The sequence below is a fragment of the Caretta caretta genome, chromosome 8 (genome assembly GCF_965140235.1).
Source record: "Caretta caretta isolate rCarCar2 chromosome 8, rCarCar1.hap1, whole genome shotgun sequence".
In the NCBI taxonomy this organism is placed as follows: Eukaryota; Metazoa; Chordata; order Testudines; family Cheloniidae; genus Caretta; species Caretta caretta.
Window position 1 is genome coordinate 67,122,634 of NC_134213.1, and position 14,473 is coordinate 67,137,106.

Here is a 14,473-nt window from a genome sequence, read left to right on the forward strand (position 1 = left end):
TGCTCTGTTGCCACAGTATCTAAGTGCCTCACAGTCTTTAATGTATTCTCTTCACAACACCCTGTGAAGTATGATATCCATTTTACAAACAAGGAACTGAGGTACAAGGCTAATCTAAGATCACAGAAGTGTGCAGGGAATTAAACACTGGCCTACTGAGTCCCAAGGCACCCTAATTACTGGACCATCCTTCCTCTCCAATCCTATGCAGAAGAAAAGAGAGAAAAGAGTCACCATAAATGGAAAGACCAAGGACAGCAGAAAAGGGGGACGAATAAAGTTTGAAGTAACCACTGTATTTGCAGGGTCCCACCTTGCTAAGCACTGACCCGCCGCACACACTGGTACTGTACTGGGGGCTGTAGCTGGGTGTCAGTGAACTCTAGTTAAACTGGCAAAACATTAAACATGCATCCGATGAAGTGAGCTGTAGCTCAGGAAAGCTCATGCTCAAAATAAATTGGTTAGTCTCTAAGGTGCCACAAGTACTCCTTTTCTTTTTGCGAATACAGACTAACACGGCTGTTCCTCTGAAACTAGTTAAACTGGGTTTCCCTGTATTGCCTACAGGTGATGTTAAGCGCTCTCTGGTTTCCGGCCCTGGCGCCTGCTCCCAGGGACAGGAGAGCCTCGCCCAGCGCAGCTTTCCCCTAGCGATCCTTCTTCTCCGGCTTTTCCCTGTGTCACTCATACCGGCCGCCGCCGCGCGCTCCACCGCCGCCACCACCGGGGGCCAGGAGCCGCCTGAGGCGAGGGGGCGGACACGGCACGGGCTGGTCCTTCCCCTCCGCGAGCAGCCCCGCCCGCGGCAGCTCTCTCACCCGTCACCGCGGCGGCTTCCCCCGCTCGCCTGGCCCAGCCCAGCAGCCGGCTCCGTTGCTCAGGGAGGGGAGCGACGCCCCGCCCAGCCCAGCCCGTGGCCAGGGCGCCCGGGCCAGGGGGAGCCGCCCTTCCCTTTCCCGCTGCGCTCACTGGCTGCTCCTGCCGGGCTTGCCCAGGCTCTGCCTCCCCGCTCGGCTCTGGTCTCTCCTTCCGCCTGCCTGGCTGCGTCCCCGGCCCGCTTCCCGCCGCCACCATGTTTCGGTTCCTGCGGGGCGCGCTGCTCCCCGAGGCTGCCTGCCAGGAAGCCAACAATAATAGCTCCAGGTACGAGAACCTCTTCAAGAAGCTGGACCTCAATGAAGACGGGAGAGTGGACATCGCCGAGCTCCATGTGGGCCTTAAAGCCCTGGGCATCCCCCTGGGCAGAGATGCAGAAGAGGTAGGGGCTGGGTGGGGCTGGGGCCGGGATGTGTGTGAGAGGAGGTGAATCCTGTGAAAAAACTCTGGGCTTTGAGGCCGTGAGCAGCAGGCTCTGGCCTTTGCAGTAGTGAGTGCGATGTCCCCAGTGACCACTCGCCTCTGGCCGGTGTGCAGAACGGGGCCCAGCGTGCCCAGGAGACTGTCTACGCTACAGAGTTTTGTTGGCAAAAGGCAGCTTTTTGTCAACAAACCAGTGGATGAAGGTGTACACACTGCAAGGCTCCTCCCGCGGGCAAAACCCTCCTGCTTTGCCAACAAAATAAAATCATCTTGATGAGAGGCATAGCGCTTTTTGCGGCAAAGTTAGTTGGACAACGTGTCAGTGTAGACACCACGCTTGGTTTCCATCCTGTAAGTGGCCTCCAGGAGGTATCCTACAATGCCCATCCTGACCACTCTGGTCAGCAGTTTGAACTCTGATGCCCTGCACCAAGGTACACAGGCAATCCCTCCCCCCTGCTCTTAAAGCCAGCTGATTTGTTTGCTCTCTTGCCCATTTCAGATCCCTTCTGCCCTGCAGTGGGGTACAAGGCCGAACCCATTAGAAGAAGCAGGCCATATAACCAAAATGGAGCTACATTTCAGAAGGAATTTTGCTACATTTAGATATATCTTGTATAAGAAGGGCTAGATCCTCCTCCCATCTGTGTTAGTGCAAATCAGGAGTAACTCATTTGAAGTCAGTGGAATTACAATAGTCTAGGTGAAAGGAGAGACAGGCTTAAAATATGCAAACCTTTTTGTCAGGGTTCCAGTGGGAAACAGTTTTGTTTTTCCTTTTAATATGTCTAATTTAGATCTCTTAGGCCAGACAGATTTTTAAATAAAGTGCCAGGACTGCTCGAGTTGTTAGCTCCTTATAACCCCAATCCTGCAAATGGATCTGCATTTCAGTGGGACTCTGTGCTGTCATAGTGGTATGCTTGTGTGCATCTAGTTCAGGACTGAGTGTTTAATTCCTTAGTATACAGCTTTTATAGTAGGAACTATCATGTAGGCTCTCTGTAAGGCTGTAAATAGATTAAATGTCCTGAGTCAAAATTTTATTAATAGCTTGGCAGTTGGTAATTCTGTGGGCAGTTGGGCTTGGTCTTGCTCACAGTGGTATCTCGCAGTCCTTTCTTGCATGATATCTGATAGCACATTCCAGGCCCAGCATAATAATGAGAATGAATTGCTGATTTTGGCCCTGGCTGCACAATCTGCATCTCTCTGCTTGCATGATCTGAGTCATGGCAGTGTAAGTTCCTCTTGGGCAGCAGGTAAGAAAAGTTTTAGCACTTCAGCCTCGGTGTCAGAGAGGTGTAACATTAGCACTGGCTACTGAAGAGGAGATGCAAGTAGAAATGATTAGCCTGGGCCTGGGCAATGGAGAGTTAAAATACTTTTTTTAGTTTATATGTTTTTAGGACACATTCCATGACTCCACACACACACAACCCCAAAACATTCATACTTCACTGTGTTATGGTGTTCTTGTTGGCCCATTGCACTTGCATGCCCTTTACTGTCAGTGATATAATTTCATTTATGAACATAAAAATCTGACTATATTACAGAAATACGAGGGCCAGATTCTTGGCTGGTGAAAATCACCCTAGCTGCACTGAGTTTCATATTGCTATTCGGAGTTACACCAGGTGATAATCTGGTCCCATATAGATGTAAAAAGGAAACTCCTATTTATTACTCTCTTTTAGCCATGGCTAGGGGTATATTGTGAAATGGCTTATCATACATAATTCTATGGATAAGAATCATCTATGGTAAGGTGATTTTGTTCTGAGAAGGCAACATGTGGTCCAAAGTATGAGACTTTTAATTAGATCTCTTTGTTAGCCAAAGCTGGTGAGATTGGCCTTACTAGGATAGCTAATCTTAAAAGTTTGCATTTGTTTTTATTATCTTCAATTTGTATTGACTTTCCAAATTTGCTATCAAACCTGAGGTTAGTTTGGCAAGATAAATAGCTCTATACACTGTCACATACACAGTACAGTAACTCCTCACTTAATGTTGTAGCTATGTTCCTGAAAAATGTGACTTTAAGCAAAATGATGTTAAGCGAATCCAATTTCCCCATAAGAATTAATGTAAATGGGGAGGAGGGGGTGTTTTGGTCCCAGGGAATTTTTTTTTGGCCAGACAAAAGCATTATCTATATTTTAAACAATTTTAAACAAGCAATTTAATACAGGTATTAAACAGGCTGGCAGCCCTGCTATCAGCTCTCCTATGCCCCCGGCATCCGGCGGCTGTCCGAATTTAGAGACCATATGCTGACATGCTCACTCTCCTCCAACACATACACTCTCACATACACTCTACCCCCATTCTTACACGCTCCCCCAACACATACTTTATCTCGTCCCCCTCACCCACTCCCTGTCGCACACTCTCCTCCCTGCCACCCACTTCAGTTGAAAAAGCGGCTGGCAATCTAATAGGATGCCCATGGAACAATGGGATTAAGAAACCTGCATCGTGTGATGTTGTACCTGCCCCATGAGGCATTGCAAACCTTTCCCAAAGCACCCTGCAGTCAGTTGCACAGTGGGATAGCTACCCACAATGCACTGATCAGGCATAAACATCAGGGAGAGAGAGGAGCCTCTCACCCGGCACCTCCCACCCACCAGTGGACCCTGAGGAGCTGCGCCTTCCTCCTGCTCCTCCTGCCTGCGGCAATCAGCTGTCTTGCGGGGTTCAGGAGGCTGGGGGGAGGAGCAAGGACGCAGCGCAGAGCCTCCCCCTCCCTCCCTCCCTCCCCTGCCTCCTGCCCACGGCAATCAGCTGGTTAGCGGCGTTCATCCGCAGGGTCCGCCGGCGGGTGGTAGGCGCTGGGAGGGGGGCGTGTACGGGGACTGCCATCCGTGGACAAAGCAGGCGGCCAAATGACGTTATAGGGGAGCGTTGCACAACTTTAAACGAGCATGTTCTGTAATGGAGCAGGGACGTAAGATCGAAACAATGTTAAGCGAGAGGGCGTTAAGTAGGGAGTTACCATATATCTCAGACTTCTATGTAACACGGGGAGGGCAAACTATGGCCTGTGGGCTGGATCTGGCCCGTCAGGGCTTTCAGTAGGGCTCCCTGCCTGCCCTGGCCCCGCGCCGCTCCCGGAAGCAGCCCCTGGTGGCAGTGGCGGGGCAGAGGGCTCTGTGAACTGCCCTCACCTGCAGGCACCACCTCCCGCAGCTCCCTTTGGCCGGGAACAGGGAACCGTGGCCAATGGGAACTTTGGGGGTGGTACCTGCAGGTGAGGGCAGCATGCGGCAGAGCTGTCTGCCCCACCCCACCACCAGGAGCCATGACTGGACATGCTGGCCACTTTCAGGAGTGGCACAGGGCCAGGGCAGGCAGGGAGCCTGCTTCAACCCTACTGCACGCCGCTGCCACCCCAGAGTCGCTCGAGGTAAGCGGTGTCGGGCCAGAGTCCGAACCCCTCCTACACGCCAACCCCCTGCCTTGAGCCCCCTGCCGCACTGCTCCTGCACCCCAACCCCCTGCCCTGAGCTCCCTGCTGCACCCCTCCTGCACCCCAACCTCCTGCCCTGAGCCCCCTCCTACACACCACACCCCCTCCCACACCCCACACTCCCTCCCGCACCCCAACCCCCTGCCCCAGCCCTACATTCATGGCCCTGCATACAATTTCCTCACTCAGATGTGGCCCTTGGGCCAAAAAGTTTGCCCACCCCTGATGTAACATAACCATAGTGTAACGTGCATTTCTCTCATTTTTATTATGTGAAATAAATATTTTGTTTTTTAATAATGCCATGCATTATTGATTTGGACTCCACTTACGGAAATAAACTGGTGTGTGTGCGCGCGTGCACACTTATCCTACAAAGGGGATGGGAAACCAAGACAAAGTGGCCTAATGATGATGTTACATATAGTATGTATTCTTAAAACTCATCACTTTCAAGCTGATCTTGAATAAATAAAAGATTACTTAAAGGAGCTTTTAGCTTCTTGACTGTCCTTGGTATTCATTCATATTCTATATTGTCATTACCCAAGGCATATATTAATATTCATACAGGAAAAAAACACAGGAAGTGCACTTTTGAGACGGAAACATGTCATATGGCCTCCAAATCAGAGGGATTGATTTTGTTTTCAGCTGTGAGGGTGCAGATCCAGAGCAGGTTCACCAAAGTGAATGCATGACTCAGTTTTTACAGGCAGCAGCCATTGCCCACATGTTTCAGAGTAACAGCCGTGTTAGTCTGTCCTTGCAAAAAGAAAAGGAGTACTTGTGGCACCTTAGAGACTAACCAATTTATTTGAGCATGAGCTTTCGTGAGCTACAGCTCACTTCATCGGATGCATACCGTGGAAACTGCAGTAGACATTATATACACACAGAGACCATGAAACAATACCCCCTCCCACCCCACTGTCCTGCTGGTAATAGCTTATCTAAAGTGATCATCAAGTTGGGCCATTTCCAGCACAAATCCAGGTTTTCTCACCCTCCACCCCCCCCACACACAAACTCACTCTCCTGCTGGTAATAGCCCATCCAAAGTGACCACTCTCTTCACACATGGTATCTTGAATGTCTCCAGGAAGATTTCTTATGTGGATTGGAGCCTTGCAACATCCATTGTTTGTTAAATGCTTCTTGATTGGGCACTGAACTTGCAAATTCCTTTCTAAAGAAGCTGACCAAATGCCTTACTAAGGTTATTTAAAATCAGACAAGTATACAGCCAATATTCATAACTCCGAATACAACAATTTCACATGCATACAAATAGGATGAATATATGCAGTAGATCATAACCTTTACATAGATATGTTACATGGCATATATAGCATAAAATGTATTCCAGTTATGTCATATATACATTCATAAGCATATTTCCATAAAGCCTTATGGGCGGGCACCATCACACCTACCTACTGCACTGAAAACCCTGGGAGTCAAAATGCCATTTCTAAGGTTATAAGTAAAATAGTTTTATCATGGCAGCCTCCTAATAATTGTGTCAGTCTCTCCAATTTTGCTTGGTAACTTTTACATATGGAAAAGCTGAACCAAATGTAGAGATTGAGAATCTCTCTGCCAAGTACTGCTCAGTTACATCAGTGTAAATTGGAAATAAATCCATTGAAATCAGTGGAGTTACCTGGATTTACAGTGATGTGACTGAGAGCAGAAATTGTCTTCCCTTCCTTTAGTTGCTACAAAATTAAAAAACAAAACAGAACCAGAAAAACCGTACCTTCCATGAGCCATGCCATGCATGCAAGGGTGGGAAATACATATGGAATGCACTCAATTTCCTGTATGTTCATTGTTTTAAACTTAGGCTACTTCTACAGTACAGCCTATGTCAGCAAAATGTATGTTGCTCAGGGGTGTGAACATTCCACCCCTCTGAGTGACACAGGATACACTGACATAAGCATTCATGTGCACAGCGAGAGAGCTTCTCCCTACACCTTGGGCATGTCTATACTACAAAATTATTTCAACCTAAGTTACGTCAGCATACAGCTGCCGCAGTAATTAAATTGCATTTGCAAGCCCATCCTACGCTCATTCTCTCACCAACATAGCTTATGCTGCTTACAGAGGTGTTTTTTTTTTTTATGCCTACAGGAGATCTCTGTCCCATCAGCATAGAGCGTCTTCACCAGATGCGCTAGAGCTGTGTAGCTGTAGTGGTGCAGCTCTGCTGCTGCAGTGCTGTTTGTATAGACAGATCCTTACTCTGCAAATAGCGTGAATCAGAAATGGCTTAAGGCTATCTTCAGAGAGCCACAGGCAGCCTCACCTCCAGCTCTTTTCCTGTGTTTAGGTAGCTACTCAGTTTCATCTGCCCTTTTCCGAGTCTAAACAAAGTAGAATTGTCTTGTTCTGGTGCCTTGCTTCACTTCAAGTCTTGGTCCACCCTACAAATGTAGGTTGGTATAACTATGTCCCTCAGGGATGTGTACCAGTCCAACCTGAGGGACATGGTTATACCGACATAACCCTCAGTGTAGACAGTGCTATGTCAGCAGGAGGGCTTCTCCTGTCAACATAGCTACTGCCTCTCAGGGAGGTGGAGTACCTATGCTGATGGGAGAAGCTCTCCCATTCGTGTAGATAGCATCTTTTCTAAGCACTACGGAGGCACAGCTGCACTGATGTAGACAAGCTCTAAGGCCTGGTCAACCCTTCCCACAATACACTTCACTACATATACAAGCGCTAGCAACATACAGTGCTAAACTGCTTACCCGAGGGGTGGGTGGGGGGGGCGCAGTTATATTGTAATAGGAGCTGCCTGAGCTGAGCGCCACCTGTATCCGGCACCGTATACCTCCTCCCGCACCATAACCTGCTGCCCCTAGCCCCCTCCTGCACCCAAATTCTCTCCCAGAGCCCACACTCCACACCCACTCTTGCACCCCAACCCCCTGCCGACCCCGCTCCAACCGGAGTATAAACTGGAATTTCAATAATGTCAGTTTATAGAGCTTTCCGTTTGGTGAAGTGCCGGATAAAACAGCTTTTACTGTAATTAGGTCGATGCAGTATCAGTGTAGACTCTGCATTGCTTATAGCGACTTCTACCGGCTTTCAGAAGCCGTCCCACAATGCACTGCAGTGACAGTATAGTCTGTACAAGCACTCCTGATGAGGACATGCACTGCCGACACAAGGAGAGCATAGTGTGGATGTGCAAAAGCGATATAATTAATGTGACGGCTGTATGCTGATGTAATTTAGGTCAACATAATTTTGTAGTGTAGATATGCCCAAGGTGTAGACAAACCTTCTATCTGATGCTGCATATGTCACACTACAAGCAGCACTGCAAATTTCATCCAACCTGGTGCTGTTTTTGAAGTCTTCCATAAAAATAGTTTGATTTTTTTTACACTCTTTTACTAGCAAATTTCTTCATAAAACTGCATCTTGCTAGTAAAATTAGAAGTCTGAATGATAATGGTCTGTATCTGTGGGTACAGAAACACACACTCACAATATCCTTCAGTAAAGGATGACAGAAATGCTGAGTAAGGAAATGTTAATGCGATACTGAAAAGACAGCTATCTTCATTATTTCCAAATTTTGCTTGGAGGATAGATTAATTGTATTAGAGACATGATACATTTATTGAAAAAGGAAAATAATTCAAATGCCTTTGACGCAACAACTTTGAAAAAATTTAAAGGACCAGATTGTCATTGAATTTTATTACTTCCTCCTTGCACAAAAATCCTAATGTTATTCCTGACTAACACTACTTGTCTGCAGAGAAGTCCTATTACATACTAACATGACCCAAGTTTAGTGCTGTTTTATCTCTGTGAACTAACTCTGGCTGCGTGGTTATTTGCAGCTGTGCTGGCTAATTTTATACCTACATAAATATTATTTCAGTGGTGTGCACAATGTACTCAATTTTATCCAAATGTATGTGGGGAAGTAGTCCTTGCCCTTACAGTCTTGCAATCTTTGCAATTCTGCAAAGACTTATGTGGGTGTTTAGTTCTGCTGAAATAAATGGCACTAAATTCAGTGCATAAAATTAAGTGCACATATAAGTCTTTGCTGGATTGGGGCCTATGAAAAGATGATAAATCTCATGGTTCATGAGGTAAGTTTCTTCTTGAACCATTCAAGTAGTTAATTTCCCTTTTATATTAAAGCATTATGTAATTGGCCTCTTGCATAAAAGGAGTGATAGAGTATCCGGATTCTTCTAAAGAAGCATCAGATAAAGGTCACTGTCGATTTTGGGATAATGAACTATATGGTATGGTCTGGTATTTCCTCTTTCCCTGTCTTCTCATTCAACTTTATTCAGTTCCAATATTTGATCAAACATTCTGGCAAGTGAAATAACATTGTAGGTATATGAGTATTTATGTGCACAGCCCTTAAAGATAAATTATTCTATCTCACAAAATGATCTCATAGATCACACTAATAAAAACATGATGAGTTGATGGTCTGCTTGTCCTTCATCTTGTCAATTTGCAACAGACCAAACCCAGACTTCTTAAAAATTGGAAATGTGCATATATACGAAAGGCTGCCAGAATGTCACTGATTATAGTTTGTAGTATATGCTACTTCCCAGAATCAAGTAGAGGCACAGATCACATTACAAAGTTGCACAAAAGCCAAATGGACACACTATTTCAAGTCAAACAAAGAGGAAATGCAATATGGCCACAGTATCATATGGCTTTCCATAGACCGCATTAATTATAATAATACCATTAATGCACAGTCATTCTGAATAGTGGAAAAAATCCTTTTGCAGAGTAGCAAAAGGAAAATAGATGCTTATTTCTTTTTTAAATGAGAGAGAGAAACTTGGGCCAGATCCTCAGCTGGTTTAAGTTAGTGTAGCTCCAGTGATCTGATCTATTCAGAATACACGGAAGGTGTTAAACTAGCAACCCATAAATAGAAAAGGAGTACTTGTGGCACCTTAGAGACTAACCAATTTATTTGAGCATGAGCTTTCGTGAGCTACAGCTCACTTCATCAGTTTCCACGGTATACATCTGATGAAGTGAGCTGTAGCTCCCGAAAGCTCATGCTCAAATAAATTGGTTAGTCTCTAAGGTGCCACAAGTACTCCTTTTCTTTTTGTGAATACAGACTAACACAGCTGTTACTCTGAAACCCATAAATAGTGCATTTACATGTCGAGTTCTATTTTTGTTCATCTCATCATATTGCATATCAGTCTTTGTGATAAAGCTGAAGATGGACAAGAATTTTCAGGTGTTAGTTTTCAGAATGATAGCAGATTATTCGGATGTTTGTTATATATCTAGATAAGACTAGTGAGATGTTATCAGATTGAATATTCAAAGTTCCAGTGACAATTTATGGTCTGGGTTGAAGTACTTTTATTTAAAATCATATTTTGACATAATGGGCCTGATACTCATTTACACTAAGGGTATATCTACACTTAACCCTGCTGTAGCACTTCAGTGTAGCCACTCTCTACAGTGATGGGAGAAGTTAATTGATCTCCACAAGAGGCAGTAGCTAAGTCAACAGAAGAATTCTTCTGTCGACTTAAGCACTATCTATACCAGGAGTTAGGTCTGCTTAACTATGTTGTTCAAGGGTGTGGATTTTTCCTAAGAGATACAGCTGGATCAGCTTCACTTTTTATTTTTGACTTGGCCTAAGGCCCCTTTACATAGCTGGGACAGTGTAACGGGGCCTTAAGGTGGGAGTAAATTACATTTATACCCCCATGAAGGCCCCTTTACACTTTCAAAGTGATGTAAAGGAGCCTTGGTATAAATGAGAATCAGGCCCAATGATATTTACCTCTCAGCAATTGGTTTGCACTAATATCCACATTTTATCAAGTAAATGACTTTTCTTTTATGCCCTGAAAATAAACCAGCAAGTGACCCAGAAGTCCAGTTTTAGTTCTAAATACCTCTTTCCTAGACCTGAAAACATTACAGAACATTGAAATGTATATAACATAAAAAGTACAAAAACAAAAAATTATTTAGAAATATTTTCAGCTAAACCAAACATTTTGAGGTTTGCATTTTCTTTAGTTCTGTTCCTTTTGTCTGAGAGGAGGTTTAAATGCATAATTATACCTCCATATTTATTAATGCATAGCTAAGTCTGTATATAATCTGATAATTGTCTATTTTAAGTGTCTTAAAATGCCACAAAGCTAATGTGTGTGTGTGTGTAATCAGATTGAAACTTGTCATAGATGTTTCTAGCGTAGAAAGCATTTCCCCCTTTTATTTCAGCTATTAAAAAAGCAACCTCCTACCCCGCCCCTAAAAGCCACATAAATGTCACATAGTTTTGTTATTAATTTCAGTTAATTTTCTTGATTTCTTATTTTTCTTGGTGAAGTAAGCAGCATTTTAGACCAAATTAATCTAAATTAGTGCCTCTTCATTATGATGTAACCTGGATAATAACATTTCAGAAGTGACTGTAGCTGCAGCAACTGCTTGAACAGAAATTTGGACAGCTTTCCAAAAGCAGACGGTAACTACATTTTGAATCCGTATAATACAGAGTTTACCCATGAAGTTCCTCACACATTTCTCTCTCAATTCCCCCCTATAGAATCATAAAATATCAGGGTTGGAAGGGACCTCAGGAGGTCATCTAGTCCAACCCCCTGCTCAAAGCAGGACCAATCCCCAATTCTTGCCCCAAATCCCTAAATGGCCCCCTCAAGGATTGAACTGACAACCCTGGGTTTAGCAGGCCAATGCTCAAACCACTGAGCCTATCCCTCTCCCCTATGTTCCATTCAAATTGTATGACTGTGATCTATTTCCTTAGTTCTTCCATTCTTGCGTCCTTCTTCCAAGCCAGATAAGTCTTCTGTTGCTCTGAATGTCAGCTGTCTCATTCCCCTTCTCTGTTCATAGATACTCTTTTTAGTAACTAAATATTGATTAATGAGTAATGAAATTGCAACCATTAATTCTCTTCAAACCCGCAACAGAGGGCATAGAAGGTCCCAAACCTTACCATAACCAATGTCTTATTTTGTAAACTTCAGTGATCCAAAATCACAAATGTTTCCTCAGTAATAATCTGATTTTAGTTTTCATAGGATATGCAGATTAATTAAAATGAAATAATTTTGATGACCATCAAAGCCTGCCATATGCAGCAGGCCCCGAGTCTCCATTAAAAAGATATGTAAAGTGTGCTTATCATCCTTAAGCCTCAGAAAAGTGAAAATTAATCTTTATGTACATTTGGGTTTCATTGGTTTTTGGTTCTATGTTTAAGTAATGCTTGATGGTAAGGTCAGGATTTTATGAAAGAATGTCATAAGTGATTATAACTCTTCCTCTTGCTCCAGCTCATAGCAACAGAAATTGGGCCACATGGACCCCAAGTCAGCATAGCTCTTATACATGTGGTTAACTTCTTTGCTGAATCATGGTTTTGAGTCAGCACAAATGGGCCCAGTCCATTGGAAAACTGTTGATTCTAATCCATCCAAGATTTGTAAAGTGAGGATGATTCTGGGTTTGTCTACATGGGGACACTCAGGAAAAATTAATCCAAATTAGCTAAAGGTGTGAATTAAAACTGGATTAGTTATACTGCATTCAGTTTTATTTAATTCACTTTCAAAGTGGATTAAACTAAACTGAATTAAAACTGTTTTAATTCAAAATGACTGGGTCCACACAGGGGTTTAATTCAGTTTAACTAAACCAGTCTTAGTTCACACTTTAGTTTGGATTAATTTTTTTGAGTGTTTCCATGTAGACAAGCCCACGTGACAGGCCATCGTACGCGATGGACAGATCACCCTGCCAAATATGGCCGGAGTTGCAAAGAATGCAGATGGAGAGCTCATGCAAAGACAACTCATATCTCTTATGCTGTGCTGCTTCAGATTCTTGGCAACTTTTAACTCCCAATCCTGAGACTGAGGGCAGGTCTACACTAGAAGCTCTACATCGGTGCAGCTGCAGCATGTCTGGTGAAGATGCTGTATGCCAACAGGAGAGCACTCTCCCATTGGCATAATTACTCCACTTCCATGAGAGGCGGAACCTTTGCCGACATAGCGCCAATGTGGACAGTACTTAGGTTTCTTTGAATTGCATTGCTCAGGAGGGTATCATTTTCACACCCCTGGCAATATAAGTTAGATCAACTTAAGCAGTAGTGTAGACCTGCCCTGAGTTGAGAGCATTAATCCAGGCTTTACGATAGCCTTTTCTGCATGCCATAGGTAGTAAACTGATGGGGTTGGCATCTGTTCAGCTAGGCTCATTTTGTGGGTTTTGTTGCTTGGAATGGACTGGTGAAAAGAAGATCTCTTGCTCCCTGGTACTGTAAGAAGGGAGAGCTTCAGGTCAATAAATGGTGTAAAGTACTAACAGAGACAAAGCTGTCATGTAGTGATCAGCATCACACATTTATATATCATGGTTCCTTCAAGCTTCTTGGATGGATGGATGTCAATTTTGGGAGCAGGAAGAGGCCACTCCATATATTTTTAAATGACAGCAATACTCCTGGGAAGGAGGGGAAATAATTCAAAATACTGGTAGGCTCAGGTTCGTTTGGATTTGAAAGGATCTGTAGTGGAACTATCCCTCAGCCATTACAATGTGGAAATACTGATTTATTTATAGTGTTGTATTTAGTGTATTTAATATTGTCATTTACAGAGTTCCATAAGTGTGCATTGTTCTTTACAGATATAAACAGGACAAGGGGCCAAAGTTAGCCTTGGTGTTAGGGGTACACATTCACTGAAGACTGTGGAGTTGCACTCACTTAAGCAGGGTTGAATTTGGTCCAAGAAGCTTGCAGTCTAATACAGAGGTAACGTTAGAGTAGGATGCAAAGTTAGATGATCCCATATGAAGGGATATTCAGTAAGCAAGCTTTCCTTCAGCTATACCCCCTCTTCAGACTAGAGAAAACCTGTGAAACAACTGGTCATTATGTGACCTGCCTGGTTTTAATATGCAGTGTGAAAACCTCTGGTCATAGCTGGGCAGATAGTTACTGTTCTTATTGTCAGGTTTCAGAGTAACAGCCGTGTTAGTCTGTATTCACAAAAAGAAAAGGAGTACTTAGTCTCTAAGGTGCCACAAGTACTCCTTTTCTTTTTGTTCTTATTGTGGTGCTGTTTTGATTTTGGCTTTTTTGTAATGCATTTGCAGCACTGCACTCTATTTACTAGTCATAGTTTACAGAATGATCATGAGTCACTAATTGCACCAATTAAGAGTCTTTAAATGCTGTTCCTTTGTCCTTATTTTCTCCTCAAGATGAAGAGGCAGGAAGTTGGAAACACCCAGCAATCTCTTGGTGACTTCTGACTTTTAAGCATTCATAAGATTTAATTAATCAATTAAATTAACAAGCTAATTTGATTGAGAATTATTTTATAAAAACAAAACCAACCTCCTCACCCACCACTTCTTTTTTTTGGAACAATGATAAATTCTGAATGTGAAAAAGTTTCCCTAACTTTTTTAAAAATCATGGTTAAAATACTTTAATAGTGATATTTTCAGGAATTTAAAAGAAAAATCTACATACAAATATAAAATAACTTCTACCCTCTTCTACTCTGTAGGTACCATCATGTTGAAAATATCCGTGGGTCATAACTGTACCACTTAGTAATCTAGCAATGTGCCAGGTCAGTT

General features: G+C 43.6%; 1 protein-coding gene across 1 annotated transcript in view; it reads left to right on the forward strand.

Annotated features, from left to right (window-relative positions):
* The first annotated feature begins 815 nt into the window (after nucleotides 1-815).
* SLC25A24 (solute carrier family 25 member 24) overlaps nucleotides 816-14,473 on the forward strand; it is a 35,902-nt gene continuing 22,244 nt past the window's right edge. The window contains exon 1 of the mRNA XM_048861591.2: nucleotides 816-1,261. Within this exon, the coding sequence (XP_048717548.2) occupies nucleotides 1,076-1,261 (186 nt within the window). The 5' untranslated portion in view covers nucleotides 816-1,075. The remainder of the gene's footprint in view (nucleotides 1,262-14,473) is intronic.